A 27,715-nucleotide genomic window follows, 5' to 3' on the forward strand; every position below is an offset into this window, starting at 1 on the left:
AAAGGTGAAACTCCAAAAGAGATGGAAGCCATCCAGGGATGACATACACTTCAAAGAGGATTAGAATCTAATTAAAATAATCCGTCATAAGGAAATGAGTGTGTTCGAGCCTTATTCAGCAGGAGGGAATATAGCTTGAGAAACTGATACAAATAAACTTTGTCTGAATTGCAGAGGAAATTAATAGAGACAGTTGATTAAAACTGAGAAAAAGCTTTAAATGTAAAATTCCGTAAGAAAGACAAATATCATTCCCGTAAGCAGAGACAGGCCTGTGAAAAACATGTCAAAATGGAAAATAGATAGCAAAAGTTACATTAAAAAATAAGGTAAAAGCCATGGCAAGAATTGCAAATCGCTTTTAGATGCAAGCCTGTCTGCAACTGTGGGGCCAGTGGGATTTTGGAAATTTGCTGCTCTTGCTGCTGCTCGCCAGCGGCTCCGAGCTGTGGAGCATGGGGCAGTGCACGCGCCCAGGGGATGTGGGAACAGCCGTCCTGCTGCCCGCGCTCTGGCTGCCACGTGGCACGATGTGCTGGAGGGTGCTTGGAAGGGGAATTAAGGACTACAAAAAAATAAGCGCCTTAATAAAAATAATATAAAAATAAAATAAAAAATAAAAAATAAAAAAATAAAAAATAAAAAATAAAAAATAAAAAAAAAATAAAAAATAAAAAATAAAAATAAAATAAGCGGTGCTGGAGGCGCGCAGCATCCCTGCGGGAGCGCGGGCTGGCTGTGCCGGGGGGACAGCCGGGCTGCTTTCTGCCTCTTCCCTGCAGCGTCAGCGACTCAGGAGCGTGCACCGAGAAGGAACGGAGCAAGGCTGTAAAATGCTGCTCCCGGGGGCCTCTGGTGAAGTTCAGCCGTAGCCAGTCCAGCCTCGAGTAGGAAAGCCGGGTCGCGGCGTGAAGCAGAACGAGCAGGCGAGCTGCGTCCCAAGGACAGGGCAGGTAGCAGAGACCTCCCGTCCATGCACTTGCAGCAGAAACGGCGAGGGTGTTTATATAAACAGAGCTCCCTGCAACTGTGCTAAAATGAGAGTGCTGCCTCTAACGCTGCTCGGAGTCTGCAGGCTTCTGGGCTTTGTTATGGCTTGGAGAAGTAAGTCTGATTTATTTGTTTTAACTGGTGAGCGTCCATGGTGTTGGGAGGGTATTAACCATTGCAAAGCAAGCACAGTTTTACTTCTCTCTTATCTAGCTTTTAAGTAGGGAGGTTTGCATAACGTTTACTGATTCTCATGGGTTTTGAGGCAGAAGATTTAAACCTGCTGTGCTTTGAGATGCAAACTGGTCCCCTGTATCTGTGAGATCACTACTCTCTGAAACGGGCCTGATGTGCACATCCGCAGCAGCCTCGGGAGCCAGCGCTGGACAATGGCAGCCGCATACCAAAGCCAAGGCAAATCCGGAGGCAAGGGCTCAGGAATTAACATGGAAAACCAGGGAGACACCTGCGTGCTGTGCTGAGGAGGCATCCGCACCTTGCAGATCACCCCCGTAGCCTCAGGAAGCGTCAGGGCCGGGCTATTTGCATTAAGGAAATGTCAGCTCGTACCCTGTACATATGTGTGCATATTTTATTGATATTTGCATATATTACACATGTGAAATCTCTATACTGTTCCCTGGGAGCCAGCTTTGTTTTGTTGTGCTCTTTGTCACGCAGCAGGTGACTGAGATGCAAGTCCCCAAAGTAACCCGGGGAGGTTCAGTGCCCGGCTCTGAGCAGCCCCAGCTGTGCCAGGCTGCGGGTGCTTTGTGGGGAAAGCGTGCATGGAGAATTTTACCCTGGAAATACGTAGTGCGGATTTTCTGTCACAGCACAATGACACCACCAACACTTTACCAAAGTTCTTGTACTGCCTCAACAAAACTGCTAAAAAAGAAAAGCCATCGACCAGCCTAGCCCCAGAAACGTAACTGATAACCAGACAGTAACCCGTGCTTGTTATGTTTGAAATTTTCCTTGGCTGCAGGTAAACTAGAACTTGTTCACCAGGGTTGCAGTTTTTCTTTGCCATCCATCTTCACCCGCTGTGTTTCCTTACTGCCCAGCTGGATTCTTCCCAGGCGATACGCATCCGTCTCAAGTCCATGAGGTATTTGGGGTACCTGCCAGCACTACAGAGAGCTGGGTTAGTCCCAAGCAATCCACTGCAGTTTGCATACTGCTCAAGGTGGGGTACAGGCTCTCATTTATTGTCCTGAAGTGAAATAATTGTTTTCCAACTGAGTGACCTGACATGACTTTATAATTAATTTTGTAATTGGTACAACACATACTTCCTAATGATACCAGGCAGTTGTCAGCCAGGACACGACGTTGTATTTACTACCAGATTGTTGCCCGTAACTGAAATCAGCAGTTCCACAGTTTGGGCACTGGATGATCCATGACACCGTGTCACCCGCGCTGTGGAGCAGCATTTAATTGCTTTACAGGGTTGTTCTAAAGTTGTTGGCTAGTCGTGTAAATACCACTTCTCTGAAAAATTGTTTGCAGCGGGTCGAAAGCTCAGTGTAAGTTAATTTAATATTTAAGATCTTAATATATATTATATAGGATATAATGTTAAATATTTAATATTTATTTTTTCTAACGATTGCAGGCACAGCTTTGCCCCATTCCAAAGGGAAATGCCGTGCTTAGCTCAGCGCTGGGCACAGAGTAGCTGAGCCGAGCACGGTTGTCCTCACACACAGGCTTGCGGTGGGCGAGGAAATAAAATGGACAGGAGAAAGTAAGGTCTGGTTTAAAAACAGTCTGATGGGGGGAGAAGTTGATTCTGTCAGGTGATTTTCTGCTTCGCTGGGACCTTCGTCTCAAAACTGTTCTTATTTCCAGTATTCATCATCTTTCCCTACAGGAAAAGGGTGAGGCAGGAGCGCCTTTTATGAAAATGTTGGTTCCAAGCCATTTTTTTTTAACAAATCGGTGCAAGTTCCTGCAGCACTTGGTGATTTTACTTGCAACCCTCTTCATGTTCGACCTAAACAATGTGCAGAAGCCACCAGGAGCGGAGCTGCAGCGGTGGTCATGTAAGAGGCGGCTGCCGTGTAGATGAGGACCTTGTGTGGTCAGAAGTCAATGGAGACGATAAAGCTGCAGGCTCTCCTGGCCCAGATGGGATTTTACACCTTGAAAAGCCATCTCCTGGGGGTTGGAGCCACGTGCACCAGTTTATGGGGTGCGGATGGGGACAGCGAGTTTGGGGGTGTTTTGTCCTGCTGCTGTCCCAGTGAGCTGGTGGGGTTTAGGTCTTCTTCAGCCCCGTGGGAAGGTGTTTCGGTCTGGTTTTGTGCCCAATGTAGCCTAAAGCATCACGGCAGGCTTAAGGGTGTGTTTGGCTCTGTAGTGATGCGGTTCCTGATCTGGGAGGCGATGGAGGAAGGCCTCAGTCACGGGGCTGATCCGTGTTTCACATTTCCCAGCCTGTGTGGTTGGAGGCGCCCTCCTGCTCCGTCTGCGCTAACGCTCCTCTCACGCAGCCATAGATGAGGAAGCCTCGGAAAGGCCCGTACGGGCACGATCCTGCGTACGTGAGAGCTGTAATTAACGGCCCTCTCATACCGGCCTTGAGTCATCCGTCCTCCCTCCCTGCAGCCTTGATCTAGAAAGCTCAGCCCCATGTAAGTGCTGTGGGATTTTTTTTGTGTGTGTGTGTGAGAATTTTGGTATCAATGCACATCGAGCTACCACCTAACGTAAGTGAAACAGAGCTAAGAGCTTAAATGTTTGCCAAATATATGCTATCGCCATGAAAAATGGCAATCAGTTGTAGAAAGGTAAGGGAGGATGAAGTTAACTCTGGGAAGAATATCTGGTATTTCAGCTCAAGGTGTGAGGAAGTTCTTATTTTACCTAGTGCTAATCTGTAAATTATAACCATATGAGTGTGACTGTTGCAGTTCAGGAATGGCATATACAACACTCTTGATGGATGCTGTGCATTACATTTCAACCACATAACCTGCCTTGGGCTTCTTCTTTACATCTCCCTTTGAGCTGAACGTTTTTCTGGAGGTTTCTTAACTTTGGGTGGCCTGCGTGAATTTTAACAACCAAGCACAGTCGGGATGAGTAATAGGAGAGTCAGTGTTATTTCTGAATTTCCTTGTCTTTGAAGACTGAAGTCGGATGCTTTATTCTTCTGGCTGTAATCAAAAGCCTATGGTTTGATTTTTCTATAATACGTGTATATATTTCAAGTCTGTGCCCTCCCTTAGGTTGGTTTGTAGTCCCTTTGGAAATACTTTAATTATCCAGATTTAAGCAAAGGTCTGCAGGAAGAAGGCTTTCTTACAGAAGCTGGTTTTGCTCATCATATTTTACTGCAGTTGCATGGTCTTTGTTTTTTTTTTAGGTGGAAAACCAAAGAAAAGGTTAGTTGTGATGTTTCTGTGGTGTTTCCTCTGCAACGGTTCATTTATCATGTATTTATGCAGTGTTATATATGCCAGGTAATTTATATAATTACGGTGCCATTAAGCTTGTCTAGTTAGAATCAACAAAACCAGAAAATGTGAAATTCAAGTGTCTGCAGTAGAGGTTGCCTGGCTATGTTATATCCTGTACAGGATTTCTGTGTGTAGTCCTTCCTTTCTCTTTTTCTGTGTATGAGCCTTTGACACCAGCACGAATTGCACTAAGGTTTAATCATTCCTAAATGATTAAGCAGGAAAAATATTTGATTGGAACGACATATATGTAAAACATTACTTCTTTAGTGATGTTATTAGAATATTTAATATTTTCATTTCCTGGCCTCTGGGAATTTTACTATGCAGCCTTAATGCTGCACTCCAAAGGAATCAGGGAATGTTTTCCCCATGGTAATTTGCTGAGCTTCTTGCCGCAGGATGTTACTGAGGGCCAAAATTCAACGTCTGAGACGATGCCAGTAATTAAGTAGTGTATGTGAACTGTTGGAGCAGCTGAGATTAAGGCAAAAACCCACCCAAAACAAAAAACAGCCCTTTGAAATTAAGAATGTTGGAAGGGCTAGGGATTCATATTTCAGGATATGAATTGATATTAAGAAGAAGTTTTCTCTGGAGCGTGTTAGGAGACATTGCTGTCCCTGCTCTATCCAGTGTCCTCTTCTGGTCCAGCCTGGATGCTCTTGCCTGCCAGCAGTAATGTTTAGCATGGAGCATCGTGGGTTTGTACACCAGAAGGGATTGCTCCTTCCTTTCTCCACAGCAGTTACCATAGTGCAGCACATTCTGCAGGAGACCACAGCAGCGGGGATATTTCCGAGTGTTTCCAACCGGGGAATACCAGGCAACGCGCTGTTGTGGATGTCCTGAATTCCCCCACACTTCCCTCCCAGCAGTTATCCCACATCTGATGGCACTTACTTCATTTTCATATCTCCCAGCTAAGGCAAGTGCCACGCGCCTAGCTTGTACGTAACCTTGTGCCTGAATTGATGGGAGTTGCTGCCTTTGTGGCTGGGAACACAGGTCTGACGTCTGATAGCGCGGGGCAGAACCTTTGGTCTTGGGGCAAATGTCATTCCTGAATGGGAGGGAGATGTGTTCCCGCACTGGAAGCTGGCTCCAGGTTGTTTGGAAGAGTTGCTGAGCCAGGTTTTGCTGAGGTTGAAACAAGCTATTTGGCTGTGCTTTCTTTTGGAGTGTTTTCATTCATTAGCTTATAATAACTTTGTGGATGAAAGTCGGTTGGGTTCCAGTTGGCACCGAAATAACAAAAAACCTGATCTTTCGTCCTTCATTCAGTATATTCCCCAGGTACCGTTTTCTTCAGACTTGGTCTTAAAAAAAAACATTTTTCCGCAGGAGTTAAGACCGGCTCATTCAGCCTTTAGGCCTTTCTTTGCTCCATGGTGTGTTTATCAGTTCCAGTCTGAGAGCACATTGCCCTTTTCCTGGCCAGAAAATGTGAAAATGTGAAGCTGTAGAGGGAGGGAAAAAAATAAAGCAATGTTATTTCCTCTCAGAAGTCATCACGTACGGAGCTGATACTGATGGCATTCTAATAGATGAGGTGCTCCCCATCCAATATTGTGATAGAAATCCATTGTGTGCAGAACCAGTGAGGGTGGGAAATAAGCACACGCACAAAAAAAAAAAGATTGATTTGCGTTGGGAAGAGGGGGAAGGGTGAAATGTAATAAATGGGACTGTTAAATGTTGGGTGATTTAATGGGGTCTTGTCAGCCTCTTCTAAGAGCTCTTGGAATCCTAATAAAATAATTCAGAAACCTTGGGGAAAAAACAGCTGCTCCTCATAAAGCTCTTGTCCAGCCAAGTCGTAGTCTTTTTTTTTTTTTTTGATGTTTGCTTGATTGTATATATTCCTATTTGTATTTAGATAAGGGTTTGAAACAGGATTAATCTCAGGAAATTGGGGTGACACAACCATCTGCATGGTTTCTTCAATTGCCTGCATAATGTGGGTGCTTACCCGTGCCTCTAGGGGGGATAATGGGTCAGGATTGGGGCTGGAAGCAGTGCCCCCAGCCTGTCAGCTGGCTGGGCTGCTTCTTCGTGTGCGAGATCTCCCTTTGCCCACAAATTCAGCCTGTGAGGGCAACTTTTGGGAACGAAATGACTTGCAGAGCTTTGGGGAAAAAAAAAAAAAAAAGTGCAAACTTTAAGAAATTTCATCTTTGCCGGAAGGGTTTAATACCAGGGATGCTGGAGATGCTTTCTGCAGGAATCTCTCGCCCCGGGGGGCTGCAGCCATGGGAGCAGCCGCGGCTTTCCAGGGCCTTCCAGGCCTCGGATCGCGGCCAGGCGGGCAGGGAGCGGCCGGGACGCTGTTTTCCAGAGGAAGTGAGGTGATGTCACGTTTGGTAGGAATTATTACCGGCTCTGCAACGTCTTCACACAAGGTGAGGCTGCTCAGAGAGGAGAAGCAGCTGACGGGAGGTCTGGAGGGGCTGTGAACGTTCACGTCAGCATCTCGGGATGCTGGGTGGAGAGAGGTGTGGGCACGGGGACAGCGGCCTCTTTGCCCGTGGAGACTGGGGAGCAGTGCTCCCACCTCGGCCGGGAGCCCCAGCCTCCCCGTGCACCCCCCGCGTGCGTAACCCGCCCCTTAGCTCAGCCTTCAGGGAGGCCTGATCCCGGCCCAGCGCGCCTGCGCAGGGCTGCAGGCCCGTCCGACTGGTTTCCACCTGCCAGCCCGCTTACTGACGAGCTTTTTTAATTGACGGAGTGCAAAAACGCTCCCAACTTCGTCAGCGGCTGCGAGCGGCGAAGGCCGAGGCCGGCCTCGTGGAGCCCGCAGCCCAGGGAGTCCTGGTCCTCGCCTCCGCTGCGGCTGCCGGCTCCTCGGGGCTGTGCTGCCGGCCTGCTGCCTGGCCCTATTTGTGTTTGCTTTTTCCCCCTTTGTGTACTTGCGTTTGCACCGCCAGGCTTCTTGTTTGGGCTAAATCAAAACTCAAAATCTAAAATATTCCTCCCCAGCAGCGAGACAAGAGCGGTGCAGCTCTTGGAAGAGGCTGTGTGCGAAGTTATGTTCGGTGCTGTTTGTCTGCTGGGCCTGTTTGCCCTCGGTTTGCTCCACATGCGCGTTTGGCTCTTGGATGCACAGCCTCTGCCTCCGACCTGTGTGGGATGGGATCTCCTGCAGCGCATCGCTTGGGAAGGCTCGGGAAGGGCTCACGACACTGTTTATCCATTTTTGCTCAATTTTTTACTCCTTCCTGTCTTTCCTGTTCTTACCCAGCCGCTCGGCTGTGGGGGGAGAAAAAAAAACACACCAGGTTTCCTCCCAATATTGGTTTGAACGTTGTGGAAAACAGGAATCGTGAGTCATCGGTCCCAAATTAACGCTCCTGTGCAAGGCTGGAACGACCTGCGAGAGGTGGGTCCCCTCTGGGGACAGGAAGAGCCTGGTGTCACGCTTGTAACTCTCAAGGCTACCGTTCAGCTTGTGGCGGCTCTTCCGTTTATAAAATCCTCGTCGGAGAGGCTTGTAAACACCTCTGTCTGCGTTAGTCTCGCTCCATAATTGAGGGTTTTAGCCTGGGAACAGGTTTTAAAAGCTCGCTGCCCTCTTCTGTTGCTCTTATGCTTTAAAACTCGGCACGTAAAAGTTTCTATGAGCATACTTGGAGCCTGTGGAGATCGGCGATTTCTGGAGGTATTTGTTCTGCCGTATTTCTTTTTGCAAGATGTAAATACAAGCCACAGAGTATTTTGGGTCTCCAGGGCCTGGTTCTGACCCGTGCCTTGGCGTGGGGAAGGACGGGTGCCTCTGTGTCACCCAGCGTGCTGTTTCCAGCTGAAGGATGCTTTTTCTCATGCCTTTCCCCACGTTCTTATGGATGAGAATAAGGCAAAATTTCTACACCTGCTCTGTCCATCATGAGACCACCATTTTTTTTTTCTGTATCTCTTGACCTTTGTCATTTCGGTAACCAGGATTTGACCTGAAGGGTGGGGATTTAATCAGGCCTTGGGAGTCCTAACTGGTTGATATTGTTAAAGGAGAAAAAAAAAAAAAAGTCCTAGAGCCTATCTAGGTTAAAAAACAAGTATCCTACGTCAAGATGAAATTCCTCCTTTGCTGAAACGTGGTTTGGAAAAATATTTTACCATTATTTCTCCTTTCAAGAGGTTGACCTTGGATTGTTAATCTTAAAAATATGCAGCACGGATCAGTTTTTTGTTTATACAGAAGGAAAAAATGCCACGTTTCTCAGATCACCTCCCTAGAGTTTGTGGAAACAAACCCAAAAACCAGAGTGACTGATAAATGGATTAGAGGCTAATCCAAGAGTGACAAGAATTTCATGCTGTCACAGTTGGTTTTATCTTGCTAATTTGCCATTGTTTTCTTGCCCTCCCATTATTCTTGTTGCAATTTGCTATGCATCAATGTGTGCATGTTAAGAAACGCTGTAATTCTGTGTGAAATGATAAAGCTGCAATGCTTCCAAGCTTTCCTTGGAAGTGGAAATGCTTGCATTTTTAGGCTCCGCTGATGTATGTTATACCCAGGCTTCATCCCCGTTGCTCAGCTCGGGTGGCCCTAAAATTTCTGCTGAGCATTTGGCACAGTTCATCCCCTGCTGTCTCAGACTCTGCTAAGGAGGCTGCCAGGTCTGAGCCTGCTCCACACAGGTCCCGGGATGCAGCCCGGCTGGTGCCAGGAGGCATGGGGACTGTGACGCTGCTGGGAGAGTAATCTCCCAAAAAACATTTGCCTACAATTATGTCTTTTCTAATGACCCTACTAACAGCCGACTTACAGCGGGAGGGCAGCGCTGGAGGATTGCAGCGGGGACTGCCTTTGCGACGTGGCTGCGGTGGCAAAGCAGACCCGCAGGGCATCTGAATGTGGTGAACGCTGGAAGTTAAGGGGAGAAATAGAGAGGAGAGCAGCCGTGAGCATACTGGAAGGGAGTAAGGTGAAGAAAACGTTTTGAAGCCTGGGCATGAAATAAAGAGGGTGGCTGGGAGCGCACCTGGAGCTCCCTCCAGAGCAGGGATGCGTGGTGCCGCATCCCCCAGGTGCTCACAGGGCGCAGGTGGGCAGGGGCCTGACCCTGCACCGGGCTGCCCACGGGGGCTGCAGGGCTCTACCCGTGGCGAGCTGCATGTCAAAGCATCTCTTCCTTGGGTGGGGAGCAGAGAGGTTTGAGCAAGAGCTGCATCTCCTCCTGCACTGCAGCAAGAGCCCCCGGGGCTGGCGTTTTTCCCTTCTTCGGTTAAAAGCCCTGTGTTTCTGTGGCTGTTTTGAGGGGGGTGTTATCACTGAATATAGGCACTTTTTGGAGGTTCTTGCTGATAGTGGGAATTGGAGGTGACTCATTTCTGGAGCGTTTCGTCTTTTATTGGCCGCAGGGAAGGAAGGAAGCAGGGTTTGCCGCGTCACTTACAGTTTGGGTGGCAGTTCCCAGATTTTACCCTTTTAAAATACGTCATTTCCAGTTACGCTTTACAGGAGCGTGAGGAGATTGCTGTGCATTTATCAAGCAGTTTTATTTTCCTATGCTGTTTCATCCTCACCCAGTTTTGAGAACTGGGGCACTATTTCGCAGGACTACGTCCATGTGGAAGGAGCTGCGGGATTTTTAATAGACTGAAAAGTACAAATAACACAGCACCCAAATCACCACGTGGGACCGGGTGTGATTGAGAATTAGAGCTGGGGGTGAGCGGTTGTGCACGCTCAGGACCCCCAGGGGGCTCGGACGGGGCAGGTCTGTGGAGGCATCACGCTGGAGGACCGAGGTGAGGAGCATCTCAGGGGGGCGGTGGCGCTGCCCCCTGGCACACCTGGTGGACGCCGGCAGGCTTGTTGGAAGGAGATCCTCTCTGAGATTGTCTGGGGCTCATCCCTGAGTCACCGTGAGTGGTCACGCATAGCAGACATACGTCTGCAAAGGTAGAGCCTACGTGGTGTAAGATGCACCAGCGCAGGCTCTAGCAGCGATCGCTCTCGAGGCCAACCGCCGAGGCTTGGAGGTTTAGCGGTGAGAACGCAGTTAAAGGGGAGGCCCTCCCAAGTGCCTTCGCGTGCGCGGTCTGTGTGCTTGCCCTGCGTGGAGCTGCAGCTCCCCAAGTCTCACCTGGGTGATTTACGTGCCTGCGGATAAATCACACTAATTGGGACATTGGGCAGAGCGTTTAAATGAACGCAATGAGGAGTTGTGTAATTAGGAGCGTTTCAATAAATGCTGAGATCATTGGACTCTCTGGCCCTAATGGAAAAGAGGAGGTATTCAAATCACCTACTATTTCCTGCTGGTGGTTTTGCGCTTTCTGACACTGTTTTTCTATAGCAAAATAGAGAAGTCCAAGAGAAACTGCGGTCTCTTTGCAAATTCCCTCTTGATTTTGTTCTGTAGAGGCCGAGTTAAGTTACAAGTGTCCGAGCGCAGGCAAAGCTGCCGGCTGCTCTGCGGGGTGAGGCTGGTGCCCGCAGCCTCCGGACAAACTTTCACCCTCAGGGACCCAAGGAGGAGCCAGGTTCACCCGGTGCTCATGCAGGAGCAATTGGAGGTCAGCAGCAGGCCGCTAATTCGAGCTGCTCGTTACTTCTGGCCTCTGTTAGGTTTTATGAAAATTTACAAAGACGGTCATGGAGTTCAAATTGCATTACTGGTGACCTGTGCACCCCTTCATTCCCTCCTCCACCAAACCCTGATGTTCTGATGTATTTTAATCAGTGAAAATACCGAAGTAGCACTGGAATGAGACTTGGTTTGAGCCGGAGAGTAGGCATTGTAAGCAGGGGTTAAATTCCATTTTCTTCCCTCCAAGGAGAAGCGCTTCTCCCCGTCCCTGGGGCAGGAAGGGTTATCTCAGATGCTGCAAGTGCCAGGAGTCTTCTCTAGTGCGCTACTGCTGAGAAGCAGGGTCGCAGCCCTGCTCAACTCAGTGGTGCAACTGAAGTCAGCGTGATAAAGAGCTCCTCAGGATTGACCCTGCACGTATAAATATTTGGTTATGAAATGTGGCGTGCACGTATGAAAATATTTGCCTGAATGGAGTGGCCCGAACTTGCTGATGCCAAGGGAGGAGGCTTGCTGCTCTCGGCGTTACGCGAGGGTGTCGTGGGAATCCAGGGACCTGCCACCAGGCTCGGAGGAGGAGGGCTGGAGCACGGAAGAGTTAATTTGTAATGGGAGAGGAAACCTCGGGGGAGGAGGAAGGGAATTGGTAACACAGAAGTGGTAGGATTTCAGCCCCTGCAAAAATAGGCGAGCAATCGCCGTGATAAAGAGGAGAGGTTAAAACAGTGCAGATGCAAATGGCAAAGCTGTGTGCGCTAGGGAGACTTAGCAATGTTAGGAGACACCCTGAAAAAAAAGTAAATAAATGAGACACAGATAAATGAAACTTTTTTTTTTGGTATCCTTTCCTTCCTTCCATCTTTCTTCTGCCAGGTTCCAGTTTGAAATAGATTAATTTCTGTCTGTACCTGAAGGCCTGTTATGACAAATAAAGATCTGAGCAGGCAAATGGAATGGAAATATTGGGAAATGACTTTTTTTTTTTTTAAATGTTGATCTATTCGGAAGAATGACCAAGCTTTTAAAATGTGAATACAGTTCTGAATATATATATATATATATGGGGTGCTGCACATCTTTATTAACTGTTTCTGTTATATTATTTCCTATTTTTAATGCTCGAGGCCTTTTTAAAATGGGTTTTATGGAAATGCTTGTTGGAACGTTTATATAAAATGGACATGCATCACATATAATTGTCCATTGCAAAACGAAGCCAGCAAATCACGGTTTCACATTGCAGTGTGACAGAAATCACAAATGTTTTTTGTTGTTTTCATTTTCCTGTTTCACTTCCAGCCCTGCAGCCCCAGCCGTGTGCTCCTGGCTCCCTTGCCCATTACTGCGCGCATCTCCAGGTTGCAAGAAAGCAGTCAAATGCTGTGGTCATTCATCTCTGAAAGCTTATAATGAGCTTATCAGGAAAGAACTATAAATACATCTTGTACTCCTCTTGCACTGCAAGACGCTTCTTCAGGCCACGAATAATTAGGTTGGCCCACCTAAGCTAATTACAAGCTGTCTCACCATTGCAAATACCCTCAGGGTAACATTGTTAGGACTCTCTTACCAGGTTAATGGGTTCTCTGTACTCTGAATATTAGGTTGACCTTTACCATTGTGACCAAAAATGCACTGTATGGGATCTTTTGCCATGTGCCCATTCATGATTTGTTCTCTGTGGAGAGCCTCCTCTCTCCTCCTTGGCTGGTGCTCGGAGGAGAGGAGAAGCCTGACTGGAGCAGACACCCTGGAAGCCATCCATCGGCCCAAGAGTGCAACTCCAAGAAGTTTTTTGCAAGCCTTTTTGAATTGCAAGGTGGAAGCAGGTCCGTAGTTTGTCCCTGTTTGCATTTAGAGCCTCTGCACAGTTTGAAAGGTTGCTTTTCTGCTGTGATTACCTTTCAGATCTACTCAGTGTGTTGTCTGGCAAACTTGACCCACCTGCTTATCTTCAAGAAAACAAATGCAGCAGATATTGCTTACTACAGAATGTGAGCTGAGCCGCGTTTTCTTTTTTTCAGTGGGCTTGCTGTGATTTTGTTTTGACAGATTGAGCTGTGTTTCACTTTGCTTTCATTTTTCACCCTGTCAAAGGAATTTCTAGTGCTCGCCCCCTCGCCCCCCTCCCGCCTCTTGCTGTCTGCCTGGATCAGCGCACCGAAGCAGTGCCTCCCTCTCCTCTGCATTGCTCGCCTGCAGCTCGCCGTGCTGCAGAGCTCTGAGCTCAGCGGTCCCGGCGGGAAGCTCAGGTCCAGCCCTGGCCATGGTGGTGGGCAGCATGCTGTGCCCTGGGCTCGCAGCATCGCCCCATGGTGGATATGCAGGAGGTTATAAGGGCAGGTGAGCCTCCAAAGGGGGACGACTTAAGCAGCTTGAAAGTTTTGTTTGACTTTTGTTCTGTGTTTCCTCTGAACTGCCCTGATGTGTGTGCCTTTGGCTGGGCCACTTTCGCTGCTCAGCATCAGGTGGGCCATGGCTCTGCCGCAGTGTTGTTGCAGGGAATGTGGGACTGAAGCTGTTCTCAGCTGTAAAACCTGGTTTGTTGAGGATTTAGGGCTTGGCTTCCTTCCATTCCTTCCCTTAGCTGAACTGCACCCCTTGTACAAGTCCACGTTGCCATCACTGGGGCCTAGGGAGTCTTCACACAGCTCTGATGTGTTGCTTATATCAGGAGAAAGCAGCTATTTAAGTGAAAGAATTAGAAAATTATAGGGTTTACATCCAGCTCACTCGAATATTGGCACAGTTAAGCTGACCTGGCACTACGGGGTTGTAGTGATGAGTGAATGTCTGAGCCACGCTGATCTGAGCAAGAGGAAGCTGGAATCAGCTGTAAGCACAGCATCTTCGTGACAGCGGTTTCTGAATAGCCTCAGTAATGAAGTGTTAGGGGAATCTAGCACGTGAGATGTTGTAAATACATCAGGGAAGGTGCAATCCCTGCCCCTGGAGAGCCTATGCACTAAAGAGGACAAAAGTACAATAACAGCGCAGCCGTCAGCACTGCGGTGCGTGCGCACTGCTTGGAGACCAGGCGTGCCAGCTGCCTCCTGGAGCGAGGCCGGGTGTCATAGATACCCGTGCTTTGTTTGTCCTTGTGATCAGGCAGCGGCCCCGTGTCGGTGCAGGCAGCGTGCACGCTGCTTCCCCTGACCATAAAGGCACTGGGCCCTCCCCTGTGTCTCCTCCTGCCCTGGGATGGGCTCTCCTGGGACCGCCTAGCGCTCCTCTGCCCGTGAGGGATTTAAGCGATCATGATCACGTACCAAATCCCTAAGCACCTTTTCTTTCTCTCTTCCACACTTGGAGTACTTTTTTGGATGCAGTGTGCCTGCTTGATACTGCATTTCCTGACACTCGTTGAGCTCGGTTGCAGTCCGGCGACCAGCAGGCCTGGCTCAACTGTGAAGTCTTCCAAATTCTCTCCTGGTCCCTAGAAGTGTTCTTAGGACAAGCAGAGGAGATTTATTTGTCTAGCTGGTCAGATGGAGGTTAGTGTGAAATAAAATACACGCATGTGCTCCTCTCGCCCTCCCCTGGTGCCGGGTCAAGGCTGGCTTGTTTTTCCCGGGTCCTCCCGCTGGCAGAGCCTCTGGGGGCTCTGGGCACTGCTCCACGTGCTGTCACTAGGAGCTTACTTTGCTGCTCAGAAAATTCCCCATCTTTGCAAACCTCCCCCGTGGCTATCGTATGGCAGCATCCTTCACATTACACATCTGGTAGTGGGGAAAGAAATCCACTTCTGTGTAGTCCAGAGATACACCAGGGTAAGTCACGAAGCGGCACACAGCTCGGTTACAACCCTCTGCATGGCTGCGGGCCTGGTGCAGGCCCGGTCTCGGGGCCTGGCCCTGCAGCGTGTCCCCTCTCAGGTGTCCCTACAGCGTGGGACCCAGCGTGCTGGGTACGCCTCGGCCTGCTCGTGGGGTGCACGGGGCACGGCCAGGCTGAAGGCCTGGCCTGGAGGGGAGGGATTTATGTCCCAGAAGGTCTCTGCCTACAGCAAGTTGGTGTTCAATGACATCTGCCCTCCTGGGGCTGAGCATCCTGCTCCTCTCCTGCCTACCACAGCTCCCTTCCCTGGTACTGGAGAGAGACTGTGGATGGAGGGGAGCTGGCATTAACCTTGGAACCCAGCTTTTTCTTTCCACGCCTCCCCTGCGAATGTTAAATGCTTCATTCCGTGCGGAGTTTAGCTACAGGTTACATTTAAAATATGTGCTGAAGCCGAAAGTGGCTGCGCTGGTAGCGAGAAAGAAATAAAAACAGCGACTTGAGATGGCAAGATAGGAGACAAAGAGGCGGAGGGGCTGTAACTGACTTATTTATAGCAGCCTAGAGAGCAAGAAGTATTGCAGAGGACACAATTCCTATAATGTTTATGTAAGGCTGTAAGAAATTGATCCCAGCTTAGATATGTTTTGTTGCATGCTGCTGGTAAGAATCATAAAAGTGATGTAGCAAAGTTTTGAACACGGTGTTACTGCTGGTCTTTTCGATAGCCTCATTTGCCACAACAAAAACCTTTAATTTGTTATTCCTGCCGACTCCGGTTGTGTTTGCTTCAGACTCCTGTGCCGTTTCTGCTTGCAGAATTCAATTCCTTCAGGCTGCAGTTCTTTGAGGCTGAATCTTTTCTTTTTTTTTTTTAAATTCTCAGTAATTAAAAGAAAAAAAAAGCTTGGGATTTTGCAGAAATATGTGTTTCACAGAGGTGTTTTCTTACAGCTATTATCTGTAGGGGAGTTTCCAGCCGAGGTGGACCCAGCAAGTGTCCAAGGTCAGCCTTAGCACAAGCCCTGGCCTCCACGGGGGCCTTTTCCACGCGTTGGCCTCCCTGCTCAGCGCGTCCCAGCCGTGCTGCGACCGAAGTGGAGGCGGGATGAACCACCCTGCGGGCTGGAGATGCTACTGGAGTGGCAGTTTTACAGCATTTTGGTTGCTTAGCTTGTCAGCAGGGAGTGAGATGTTGGGCATTGCCAATGTCCTGTAGACGGCAGCAGCCCAGGGCTCCGGGCTGCTCAGCAGGACCCTGTCCTGCTCTTCTGTCACATCTGGAGCTTTGGAAAAGCCTTTCCTCTTGCTGTCCTCCCACCTGCCCACGGCAGTACGTGGTCAATCGTAGTGTTCCTGAGCATCTGTAAGCCACCGCTGGTAAATGAAGTTACTTTCACCTGTTTACCTTTTGATGCTCTCTTTCAGTGAATGCTTTCAACTGCTTTTCTCTCGGATCTTCTCTAAAGCAACGGCGTCCCGTGTCCCTTCAGGAACCGCATGCTGTAAAGCTAGTAGAATGAAAGCAATAAAAATAAAACACATGGCTTGCTTGTAAAGACTAAAACCAGCAATAAGAGACACAGGAGTGCTGTTTTCCTGTCTGCTGCCTTGCAAGATCCCTGTTCCCCTTCTGTAGGGCTGCTGGAAGGGCTGGTGAAGCGGTTCAGGGTGGTTGCACCTGGTGGGACTGGCTCTTTTGGGACAGCGACTGGTGAGCACTTATCCTGGCTTTGACTTCATGTCTGATAACACAGTGCAGACAGTGGCGGGCCTTCATTTTTGTGGATAACTCAGAGAAGACCGTAGATGCTCATTTGGCCTTTGCTTGCCAGAGGTTTAACAGGTTATGAACCCCGTGTGCTGTTTGCTGGTGCTGTTTCAAATGAGGAGCGTGGGGTGAAGGGCTGGAGAGTGCTGAGAGGCTGTTTCAGCACGGGTGGGTTGGGTTCGGTCCAAACTGGTGGTGAACAGTGCAGTTCATGAGCTGCTGCAGCCGTTTTTAGGCACACATCTGCCCATGTTCTTATGTTATTTCAGTAACATGGACGCAGTATTGTGGAGCTGCACAAAAGCAGTTCTGCAGTGATTAACCTGCTGATATTAGGTCTCTGCATGACTGCTACTTGCATCAATGGAAGTGGCACTTGCCGCTTACTTTCTGCCAGAGCAATGGGGTGAAGGATTTTAATTGCCATTTCTAGTTTCACTGATGATAGCGAGTGGAAGGAGTCTGCAGCTGACATTCATTCTCTCAGAGCAATCATCCCGCAGGATCATGGAAAATGATAGCAGGGAGCAAAGTGCTGAATCCCATCCAGCCTGCTCCCACCAAGAAGGAAAATCAATGGAAGCACATCTAAAATGGCAATGACTGTGGGGAGCGGACTCGAGAACGTGGCACTCAGAAGAAAGGACTCGATTCTGTTTATTATTTGTCGTATTGCTTGCATCATGTCTGCCATTTTTTGGTATAGCTTTATGTGAAAATGAGGCACAATTCTTAAGTTGCATGATGTTGAATATGAGGATATTTTATTTGAAATTTATTGACTGATAAAAAGGCTGTGCTAGGGAAAGACCGAAATTTTTACAAACCCATGTCTATAAGGTGGATTTCTGAGTTTATTTAGATACCAGAAAAAGTGTCTTCACCTTAATACTGCTATTTTTATTATTACTGTTATTTTGCTGTTAAGTGCTGAGTATCTTTGAGCCTTCACTGGCTGTAGAGGGAACTGCAAGATGTTCAGTATATCCGATACTTCCTATGTACAAGGTCCAACCATGGATTTGAGTGCCTGGCACCTCTAGAAAACATCTTGATTCGTGTAATGTAAACTTAGGACAACCAAATTAGAATCAGATGCTCCTTCCCAGCTCTCCCTCGCCCCCTGTTTCGGTCCCAAGCCAAATGGTTTACCATGGAATACAGCTGAATTGCTTGCTTTATCTCATAAAACAAATAGGCCTTTGTTCCTCTCTCAGACTGACGTTTTCCTTAACTCTGTGTTGTGGCTTAGCTGTACTGTACCTTTCCTCTTCAGTTTTTTGATTCCTCTCTCGCAGTTACAACAGCCTCAAATGCAGCCCTCACCAGTAGCTGACAGAGTTGTCCACTCCATGCCGCAGGGATCCTGCTGCACAGACAGTGGAGATGTGCTGATAAATTCTTTGCTCTTGTTGTTTTTTTTGTTTGTTTTGATGTAGTCTGTATCACTTCCCATTTACAACTGCTTTAATTGTATGGTTGGAAAAACCCTCTTACTCGGCATTGGGAAAGGAAGCGGAGTTTAAAAGGAAAGCAAAAATACTTAATCTTCAGCATTTAATTTAATAAACAGTATTTTGGGGTTCCTTTTGCTACGTGCTACCTTTTGAACTCTGTAAACCAGCATGCAGATCCAGTTCACAATAGCGTCACTGTGTTGAGCCGCGTAAGTAAACACTTTAAATGGGAGGAAGCACCTGCGTGTTGCTATTGTCTCTCCTCTTCCATTAGCAAAAGTCTCTGGGCTGGCTCTGTTCAAGCCAAACCTTCCAGTAATTGGAGCTCCGTGGGCAGCGGCAGGGCGCAAAGCAAACCTCGCCGTGGTCGGGCTGCGTGCTGCCATGGAGGGGAGCGTGGGTGTGCGTGTGGATACGCGGACACGGGTGGGCTACCAGGCGCTCACGCATCTCCTCGGCCTGGGCCCCAAAAGAGCGGCTTTTCAGAAGTACGGGAATCAGCAAGGTAGGTTCCGGACACGTTGGCTGCACCTGGAGCTGTTGTGGGGCTGGGGATGCTGATGAACCCTCAGGGTTGCTCTGAAATTGTCGCTACCGTCTTGCTTGTTGAATTCATGTAATCAGATGTTTGACTCGATTGCTTTCCTGCTGAGTTTATACATTTTTTACAGCCCAGCACCATTGCTTGATGAGGAGCTGGTTAAAGTGTCGGGGTTGTATATATATATATATATATATATAACCAGCAACGAGTCCATGAGACGAGCTTCAAAGCTGGAAACGCTGCCTTGTGTAGAAGAGCCTTAAAGGCTAAAATCTCATTAGTTTACCCAAGACAGGTCAGGAGGTGACTTACCAAGATTTAAAGGTATCTGCAAACAGCAGGTCTTTGCTAGCACAGGGCTTCTTTTGATCTAGGAAACAACAGTGTAAAAAAGTCCCATTACTTACTGCTGAATTTGGATAAGTTAAATCTAGAAAATGCTAGGATGGATTTTCTGTCTCCAGGGCTGTCTGTGGCTAACAAGAAGTTGTGGGCAGAGTAGAGTTAGCTAGACAAAGTGCCTGGTGTTGTTTAGGAGACCTTGTTAAAGGAGGCTCACTTTTGGATTTCTGTTTTTTCAATCTGTACATGTTAGAGGCGTTTGGTGGCAAAACACCTGGGGAGTATGGACTACATGTCAATTATTAAATGTTCATTTCTGGTGTTTGAGATACCTTTGGTAAGATGCTAACTGTTATATTATTTGTCCTTCTAACATTGGTTTTCATTTAGGAGAAATTGTCTTTGTGCCCTCTAGTGGAAAAGCTCTTTATCTAAAGGCTTCCAAGTTGGGGGAAGTTCTTGCAAAAATAGTGGAATGTGCGAGAAAGGTCACGGAGGAACAGAGCAAGCCTGGAGAGACGAGATGGCGAAAGGCAGATGTGCTCCATGCCACCTCTGCTTCAGTCCTCACGAAACATAACATTAATTACATTCACTTACACGTAACTTCTTCAGGTAGGAGCGATAAGGGACTGTGAGTAGAGAAGGAAGAGATGATCCAATACTCCTGTTGGCCAGGCTTGATGAAATTGCCCTAGATTACCTGAAAAAAACAGTGTCGGCAGTCACCGAACCACTGGTGATTGCCATCGGTGCTCACAGAGGATGTGGTGGGGAGGGATGAGGAGCAGAGCGAAATCCACGCCAGGCCTTTAACAGGAGAAGGGAAGACCCAGAAAATGCAGGATCGGAGAACTTGAGCCTGGTTCTGGAGGAATTTGTGAACATCAGAGAGGTGGAGGAGGAGGTGGTCAGAAGGAAAAGCTAACTGGGGAGGAAAAATAAAATGAAATGGTAAATCTGTCCAACTTGCCTTTCAATGGGATAAATACTTGGTGCATGAGATGGTGCTTTTGATGTGACCAAGGCTTATGAGCAGAATTTCAGGTCTTGGTGAAATGCAAAAGTAGTTAGACCCCAGCACGATGAAGCACAGGGAAGGTGAAGGTCCAGAAGGTGCCAGGAGCAGGAGCCCGATGGCCAAATGCAAGAGGAGGAGCTGGGTGGGACGTGGTGAGGGAGGCTGCTGGGGAAGGCCAGCTCACGCGAGTCGGCAGCGTCCCGAGGGCTGAAAAAAGGATCACATCTCTCTCTGAGTCATCCTTACAGAAGCGGTGTGTGTAAGACTTGGCTGATGATAACTTCCCGTTGTGCTGAGCGGTGTGGGCAGCGCGTGGCGGGAGGAAAACGCTCACACTGCTGCGTCTGGAGATGAGCCGCGCAGACTGGGGGCTTGGAAAATGGGGCTGGAGAGGGGAGGCTGAAGGAGCCGTGTCTGGAAGTGCAAGCCTGAGCGCAGGCAATTCCTTTTCTGACACACAAAAGATTTCTGTAAAAAGGGTAACGATCAGTTTTTAGGAGCCATTGGGGGAAAATACCTTCATTTGCCTGAAAAAAATATTCAAGGTGAGTGTTGGGGGGGAGAATTTCTCACTGTGAGGGTAATGAAGCAGGAGCAAAAGAAATTGCAGCTCTGCTTCATGGGAGGATTTGCAGAGCAGTTAAACGAGCGCCTGCTACGGATGGTGTGTGTTAAACCCATCTCCGTGGGGTTTTGGGCATGCGATTGCTCCAGAATTGCTTTCTACCCCTCCATCGCCACGGAGGGGTAGGAAGGAGGTGAAGTGCCCATTTTCCGTGGGAGAACCCAGCTCACGTCAGGCAGTGACAAAAACGTTGAGGAAGGTGTGGGATTTTTTTCTGTGGCGCTTCTTATTAAATGTTTTCCCCCCACTCTTGCTCCCTGTCCATCCCCTCCCCATGCAAGGTCTATTTTAGTCGTGAACCCATCAGTTGCTACCGGGGCTTTCGGGGGCCGGGGGTCAAAACCAGTAGCAGTGCTAGAGGCCGTGGCGTGGATTTGGGGTATAAATTCTGCTCTTGGTGCAGCCATGAAAACTTCAAGCACCGTTGTAGATCACAAATTGCTGCTGTCCCATGGATGTTTCCTGCCCTCTCTCTGTTCCTGCCTGCAGCTCCTGTTTGGGGCGTTACGACAGCAGCAGAGGTGAACGTGGTGGAGTCCCCGCGCCCCCTCCCGCCACCGCCATCCTTCCTCTTGTGGGATTGTCATTTTTGTTTGAATTTTAATTGCAAAAGCCGTTACATCACCGTTTGTTTGCTGCGTGCCATGAGTCACTGTTTGCATTTGCTGCTGTTTGCATCGCCTCTCCTCTCCCCCTGCCCTATGCCCGCGGGCACAGCTCGCCTCGGGGCATCTCCCAGCCTCTGCTTCTGTTTGAGTCTGCGATGCTCTGGGCTCCCAGGAGTGCAGGGAAAAGCGAGCTGACAGTGAAGATCCCGGGTTAGGCTTTTTACTTTTTTTTTCCTTTCCCTCCTGGCATTTTGTAAGGGCCCTTGGTCGAGTGAAAATACTCCTTGGGGACTCCTTCCCTGAGATCTCTGTGCTTAATTAGTCTCTCTCATTCCTGCCAGGCGGCAAGATCGATACTGCGTTTTCTGGTTTATAGATTTCAGGAAAGGGGGAGGGAATCAGTTTAAAAGGGCTTTTCTTTGCAGTTAATGAGATGCCCATGCTCCACCGTCTGCTTTTGTACCGGCAGGGGTTAGCCCACAAGTGCACTTGTCACGGAGGAGGAGAGGGGGGCGTCCTGCACGAGCCCACGGTGCAGGAAGGATTTCGTGGGGCTTTGCTCCCCCTGTCCCTGCACCGCATTGTGACCAGGGCGATTCGGTAGCAGGGCTGGGAAGGGAGACTGGAGCTCTCCGTTGGCCGTTTTGCCAGGTTTATTTTTGGTCCAGAGCAGCGTTTCGCAATGCAGCAAAGCATGTTAAGCGCTCTGAAGCAACCAGCGCTGACGCCTTGTTGCCTCAAACACCTCCTGAGACAGCTGGAGCCCGGGAAGCTCGCAGGTGCTGGGGGTTTCAGCGCCAAGCAGGCCGCAGGTTGCTCGGGTGCGGCACGTCCCTGCCAGCTGGGATGTGGCAACGTGTCACGGCAGGGCCGAGGCCCCGGTGGCTGGCAGCATGGTGCCGGTGGTGGCCATCGCAACCAGCTTGCCCCAGGACTGCTCAAGACTTGTGCCTCAGTTCCCCTACTTAAGGAGAGGGGTCAGCGACTGTTCGGCAGAGAGCTTTGAGCTCTGTGGGTTAGGGATGTTGGGTAAGAGCTTGTCCCTGTCTGGAAAACCCCACCAACCCTTCATGGCTTAGCAGCCTGGATGGAGAGCAGGCAGGTTGTCAGGTATGAAAACGGCCGTTTTGACTTGTTAGGTGTTCTCAGATGGCCCGCGGAAGGTACATTTTTACCCTATTTGTAATGCAAACCCGCTTAATTATCTCCAATTCATAAATCCCTGGCTCTGTGCTTGAGCGCCTGTGAGAAAACGATCATCTTTTAGAGGACGGCAATCAGTGTCGGAGGAAACGGGGGATAGATGGTGGGTGTTAAATGGTGGCAGTTCCAGCAACTGGAATGTATAATTTAAGTCACTTATATTTAATCATCCTTTAAACACTGAATTTCAGTCTCTGCGGCTCGACTCGCTGGAAGCTGATGGCTTTTTAATGCCACTGAGGAAAGGCTGAAATTTCTCCAAGCCCTGGCCGCTGCCGTGCGGCTGTTGGGCGTGTTGGTGCTGCAGCTGGGGGCAGGGGCTGGGCTCTGCTTCGCCTCCCCTGGCCCTGATTTTGGAAGTTTTGGTTGTTTTACCCAGCCGTAGCATCTGCTGGAAATACCCCGGCCCAGGGAACAGCTGCCGGCGGTGGGGTTACGGATCTGGGGTCGGTGTGTGGCAGCTAACCATATTCCAGCAATTCGGCAGGTTGCAGAGTAAAGCGGCTAAAGCTTTGTGCGTCGTGGGGAACCCACTGGTCGCAGACACCTCTGCGGGGCTGCCGAGGGAGCCTTGCTCGGTCTGCTGGTGATGGGCACACGAAATGCTCCCTGTTATCTGTGGTGACGGTGCACGTGATGCCAGTCTGCATTTTGGAGGGTTGTGGATGTCTGTGTGCATAGGCGTAGGCGTTCTGAGATGTATGCACGCACATACAAAGAAGAATGTTGTTGTTTTTTTTTTTTTAAATAAAAGCAGATGGATGAGGCAGACGAGCAGCTCTGTCTGCATTTAGGATCCAGTGGGATTCTGGTCCCTGCCTGCCCCCCCGCCCACCCTCTCCCTCGCCCTCACCCTGATGGGCAGCCTAACTATAAAATAACTTAATTTGTGCCTTCCTCTTGGCAAATGGTCGATGGCATTAGCAGAGGGAGCGGAATTTCACCCGTAGAATATACGATGGGGCTCCTAGGGAGCGAGCCCAGGCAGAAAGGGTTAACGGCAAAGGGGACCCAGGCACTGGCCGCGCAGGGCAGAAGACGGCAGCCTTTATTTGCGGTTGCACATTGGGTTGGCATTACAGCAGCCTGTTTGCCTACATGGCAAATAGGTGATTTTTGTTGTGCCTAGCAGTCAAACTGGATGTCCTTAAATTAGAAGCTGCCACTTCTATTTAGAATAAAGTTTGCTTTTCCGCATACGCATGAGAATATTGGCGTTTAAGGCCTGCTGAGCTCTACCGAGCGTGCACTGGATTTGCAGACAAGCCCATTAGCACTTGCGGAGGAAGGGGGCGGTGGGGAGGAACATCTTAATGAGTCGGGGTGAAGAGTTGACGCGAGGACACGGAGCGCTTGGAGCCACCGTCTGCTGCGGGAGGAACCCGGCGGGCGCCGGAGGAGCGGCAAATGCGCGCGGTGCTCGGCGGTGGGGGGGCCGTGAGGAAGAGGAGGGTCCCAAACCGCCTCCCCATCCCCTCCTGCAGCGCTGGAGGTGCTTTGGGTGTGGGTCAGGAGGTGACGGAGGAGCTTTGGTCCATTCCCCCAGCGTATTAGGGGCTGCGGCTCAGCGTCGGGGCTGCGCTGCCCCGGCACAAGCTGGGCTGGGGGTGCAGGTGTTTGGTTTTTGGTATTATTTCGTACTGCTAGTTGTTCTTCGCTCCCAGAGGTGGTTCAGAATTGGCAGGCACCAGCAGGCAACGTTGCGTTGGCTTTCGTTGGGAGTTTCACCTCCAAAATTAGAGGATAGGGCCTGGAACCTCTCTGGAAATACTGGGATTTGGGGGCAAAGGTCTTAAAATGAAATATGGACCCTTTCTTCTGTGCCCTTACTGCTTCTCAGATTGTGCTTCTTTTCTTCTTTTTTTAACCATTTTAGAGAAAGAGCACTCTGTCATGACAGCAAGAACTAAAGGAATAATTGGGACTTTATACTGTGAATGTCACCTTGTTTCGTATTACCGAAGTAATGGTGGAGAGCTCGTTTCCCTGAATTTATTCATTGCTCAGAATTATGCACAGCATAAATTTCTGAAGAAAATATTTTAGATGTTCATGGAAGTTGTGAGTTGAGCTCAAGAAAAAAATCATTTAGCTTACTAAGCACCCCTCACCCCCAATATTGGAAGCAAAGGTAGACGGTAAGGGGATTTTAGCTTTAGGATTTTTTGTATTTTATAATGTAAAGTTTCATTATTTTTTTTTTTTTATTCCTTGGGCAAAAATGATGATCTAAAAGGCTTTTACTTAATAAAAGTGCATATTTCTACTTTATCGCGTGACTCCAGGAGCTGAGCTTTTTTAGACCACCATCAGATATGTGTGAAAATCATCAGTCTTGGCAGCACCGAAGTCGCTGAGGAGAAGTTCAGCGCTGCATTGGCTCGGAACCGAGCGCGTTGGGATCGGATGGGTTGCACCAGCCTGGCGTGCTTCACAGCACGGCTTTTTTAAAGCTCCTCGCACAAGTGCATGTGATTAGATTTTGAAGTTTATTTTCTGCCACACTTGATAAAAGTGTATTCACTGCGGTGATTGACTTTTTAAAGGTGAAACCGTTGAGAACTGCAGGTAGCTTCTTTGTAGAAGCACGGGTTTTGCTCTTTGCTGAGCTGCTGATGTAGGAGCTGGAGATGAGGGCACCGAGAGGTGTGCTCGGGGTGCGATGGCTGGGGGTACTGGTTTATGACCAGAAAACCCACAACCAACAGCAAACAGTCAGCAGAAAATAAATAGACCCCCAAAACCTTAACATTGCCAAAGTCTTCCAGCAGTGTAACCTTTTTCCCATCCCATATGGGAATCACTGTACTCGGATACAGCTTCTTTTATGGACTGCAGCGTCAGATGGGCCCTGTCTGGCTTGAAAATCTAAAATCTACTTACAAAAATATTTAGCGCATAAGAGGGGAACGAACAGTCTTTACCTGGTAGAAACAGTGTCTCATTTTCCTGGTAACCAAACAGCCGATCAGACAGCTGCCCTTTAAACTCTTGGAGCATCCTTCTGGGCTAAGACTGTTTGAAAGGTATTTCAAGCCAAAGGTTTTCCTTGTTTGTTTTTGAGAAAGCTACAAGCCATGGAAAACAAGAGCTTATAAAGAAAGGGCCTCGACCATAATCACCGTATGATCTTCCAGTAAAGACAGCCTGGCTTTAATCTTTCTTTAGTCTTACCGATCTGCAGTCTCAGCCCTGGCAAGAGGCGACTGCAAAGAATGGCACTCGCTTTGTCAGTCACAGGGAAGGCAGCAGAACAATTTTTTTCCCCTCACTATCCTACATGTACTGAAAGCACGGCTCCCTACCCACCTGGCTGCACTGCGACTGCTCTTGCACCCCCCGAGCCCCTGCTCCATAACAAGGGCATGTTAGCAGACTGGGAAGACCTGGGAAAATAGCATTATTTACGAGGCAGATGCATGGAAGAGCGGGTATTTCTGCAGCGGGAGGCGCGAGTCAGCATGCAACAGGGCCAAGCTGGCAGCGGCGTCCTGCATCGACAGCGAGTGCATGGGAAGCTGGCTGCTTGAGGATTTTCATCTTAGGCATGACAAGGACACGACGTGGGGATCCTGTTGTCAAATGGGCAGAGAGGAATGGGCAAGAAGCCGGAGTGCAGGAGACATAAGGAAAGTCTGTGGAAATTGGATGGGGCTTTGGTGCAAGGTTCCTGGCAGCCTTCAGCTCCGGGGAAGCGGTAGTCCCCGAACCAAGTGAGCTCTTGCAGCCGCGGGGAAGCAGCGTGCTGCTTTTGTCCTCCTGCCCGTTTCCCTTCCCGATCTATAAGATTTCACGTCTTGGCTCCGGCAGCTTTGCTTATATTGCCGTCACTGTTTGGATACTGGAAGAGACTTTTTTGACAGCCACTTGGGAGCTGTTCCTTATTTGCCTCAGTTCTGGGTTTACAGTAACGCAAGCAATGTGAGACTATTTAGCAGCTATAACAGGGGTCGAGGCCCTGTTGTCTTAGGTATTGTAAAAGTGCCTTGTAAAAGGCTGCGCATTATCCAAATGCTTTACAGGCAAGGCAAGCACAAGAAGGACTGAGCCCGGCACTTCCAGCTGCTCTTTATAGGTGGGAAACTGAGGCAGTACCAAGCACGCAGGTGTGTTTTGGCAGTGCCTGAAGTGGGACCCCGATTTCCCGTGTTTTGTTCGTATGAGTCGATTTCGACCCGGTTGTTAAAACAAGGTCTCCTTGCGTGCAATTTGCTTGCTGCTTTATCCCCTTGGGAGTTTAAATGCTTTGAAACGGATCCAGGATAAAGCTCATCCACGGCTGGTGCTGGGACATCCCTAAGCTGCTTTCAGGGAATCTTTTTTCCCCTTGAGACCTGGCTGGCGAGGGATTTGGAGCATGCTCAGTGTCCCGCACACAGGTACGGGCAGAGGAGCGCCGTGGGCACACCCTCCTCCCGCAGCGGCCGTCGGTCTGTCTGGGGATCCCAAAACGGAGTAAGGGAGTGGGAAAAGGAGGCAGGTAAGGAATGCGGAGCTTGGTTCAGACGGCGTAACTGAATTCTGGGGCTGGTTGTTTTCTTTCTCCCTCCCTGAGATGCAAGGAAGAGGCTTGAGTAAGAGGGAGTGAGTCTGAAAGCGCTTCTCAAGGTGCATCCCTGGGCGCCTGCTGCACTCGCTGCTCTTTGTTCGCTCCCCGTTCGGAGCCCATCGTTCGGAGCCATCTTGAGAGCTCGGGTTAATTTGGCTTGTTTCTAATTAAGCTCCTCATCTGCTGGCTGTCAGGGCAGGGTTCTCCGTCAGCCAGCCCGACTTGTGGCGTACGTCTGCGCGCTCGGTGCCAGTGGCAGCTTTGGCTGAAACTTAACGTTTTGTAGATCAAGTTTACAAGCTGCAAGTCTTACCAAGAAAAGCTGTTGGGTGTTTTTTTTTTCCTTAAAAAAATCCTCTTTAATTTCTTGCTTCCTTGAAAATAGTGAAATTCTTACCCTGGTTTTAGGTGCCTGCCAGAAAGGGCGGTCCTGTAACCCTCTCCCCGTGTGCCTAGGAGCAAGATCCTAAATATTCAACTTAGGGTTCTGTTCCCTGCCCTGGTCTTTACTTACAGATCATTGTGGTTATAGTTCCTAAATGACTCGAGCATTATTAAATAGTTTATTCTATTTCCTATCAACGAGCCAAAATAATAACTTGATCTAGGAGGATATAAGTTCATTTTATGTTTTAAGGTATTGTTTGTTTTTGCTATTAACATTGTTTACAAGAAATTGTTTTCAAGCATTATATTGTTCGCTTGTGTATTTTAAAAGAATAACAATAAAACCTTATTGTGCTCCTGATTTCCCTTTTAAAAAGCAAAGTAAGCATCCAAGCACAGTGTCTTTACGTATTTTAATGGTTCTGCGCT

At 48.9% G+C, this 27,715-nt stretch overlaps 1 protein-coding gene across 39 annotated transcripts in view; it reads left to right on the top strand.

Annotated features, from left to right (window-relative positions):
* The window catches only part of MAGI1 (membrane associated guanylate kinase, WW and PDZ domain containing 1), a 324,072-nt gene that overhangs the window by 23,888 nt on the left and 272,469 nt on the right, over positions 1–27,715 (top strand). Inside the window, exon 1 of one of the 39 annotated variants that reach the window (XM_080605665.1) lies at positions 16,986–18,512. The exons of the other annotated variants lie outside the window; for them this stretch is intronic. Within the exon in view, the coding sequence (XP_080461791.1) occupies positions 18,392–18,512 (121 nt within the window). The 5' untranslated portion in view covers positions 16,986–18,391. Of the gene's footprint in view, positions 1–16,985; positions 18,513–27,715 lie in introns of those variants that run through there. 39 annotated transcript variants of the gene reach the window in all.

This window comes from Anser brachyrhynchus (assembly GCF_964034855.1).
Source record: "Anser brachyrhynchus genome assembly, chromosome: 10".
Taxonomy (NCBI): domain Eukaryota; kingdom Metazoa; phylum Chordata; class Aves; order Anseriformes; family Anatidae; genus Anser; species Anser brachyrhynchus.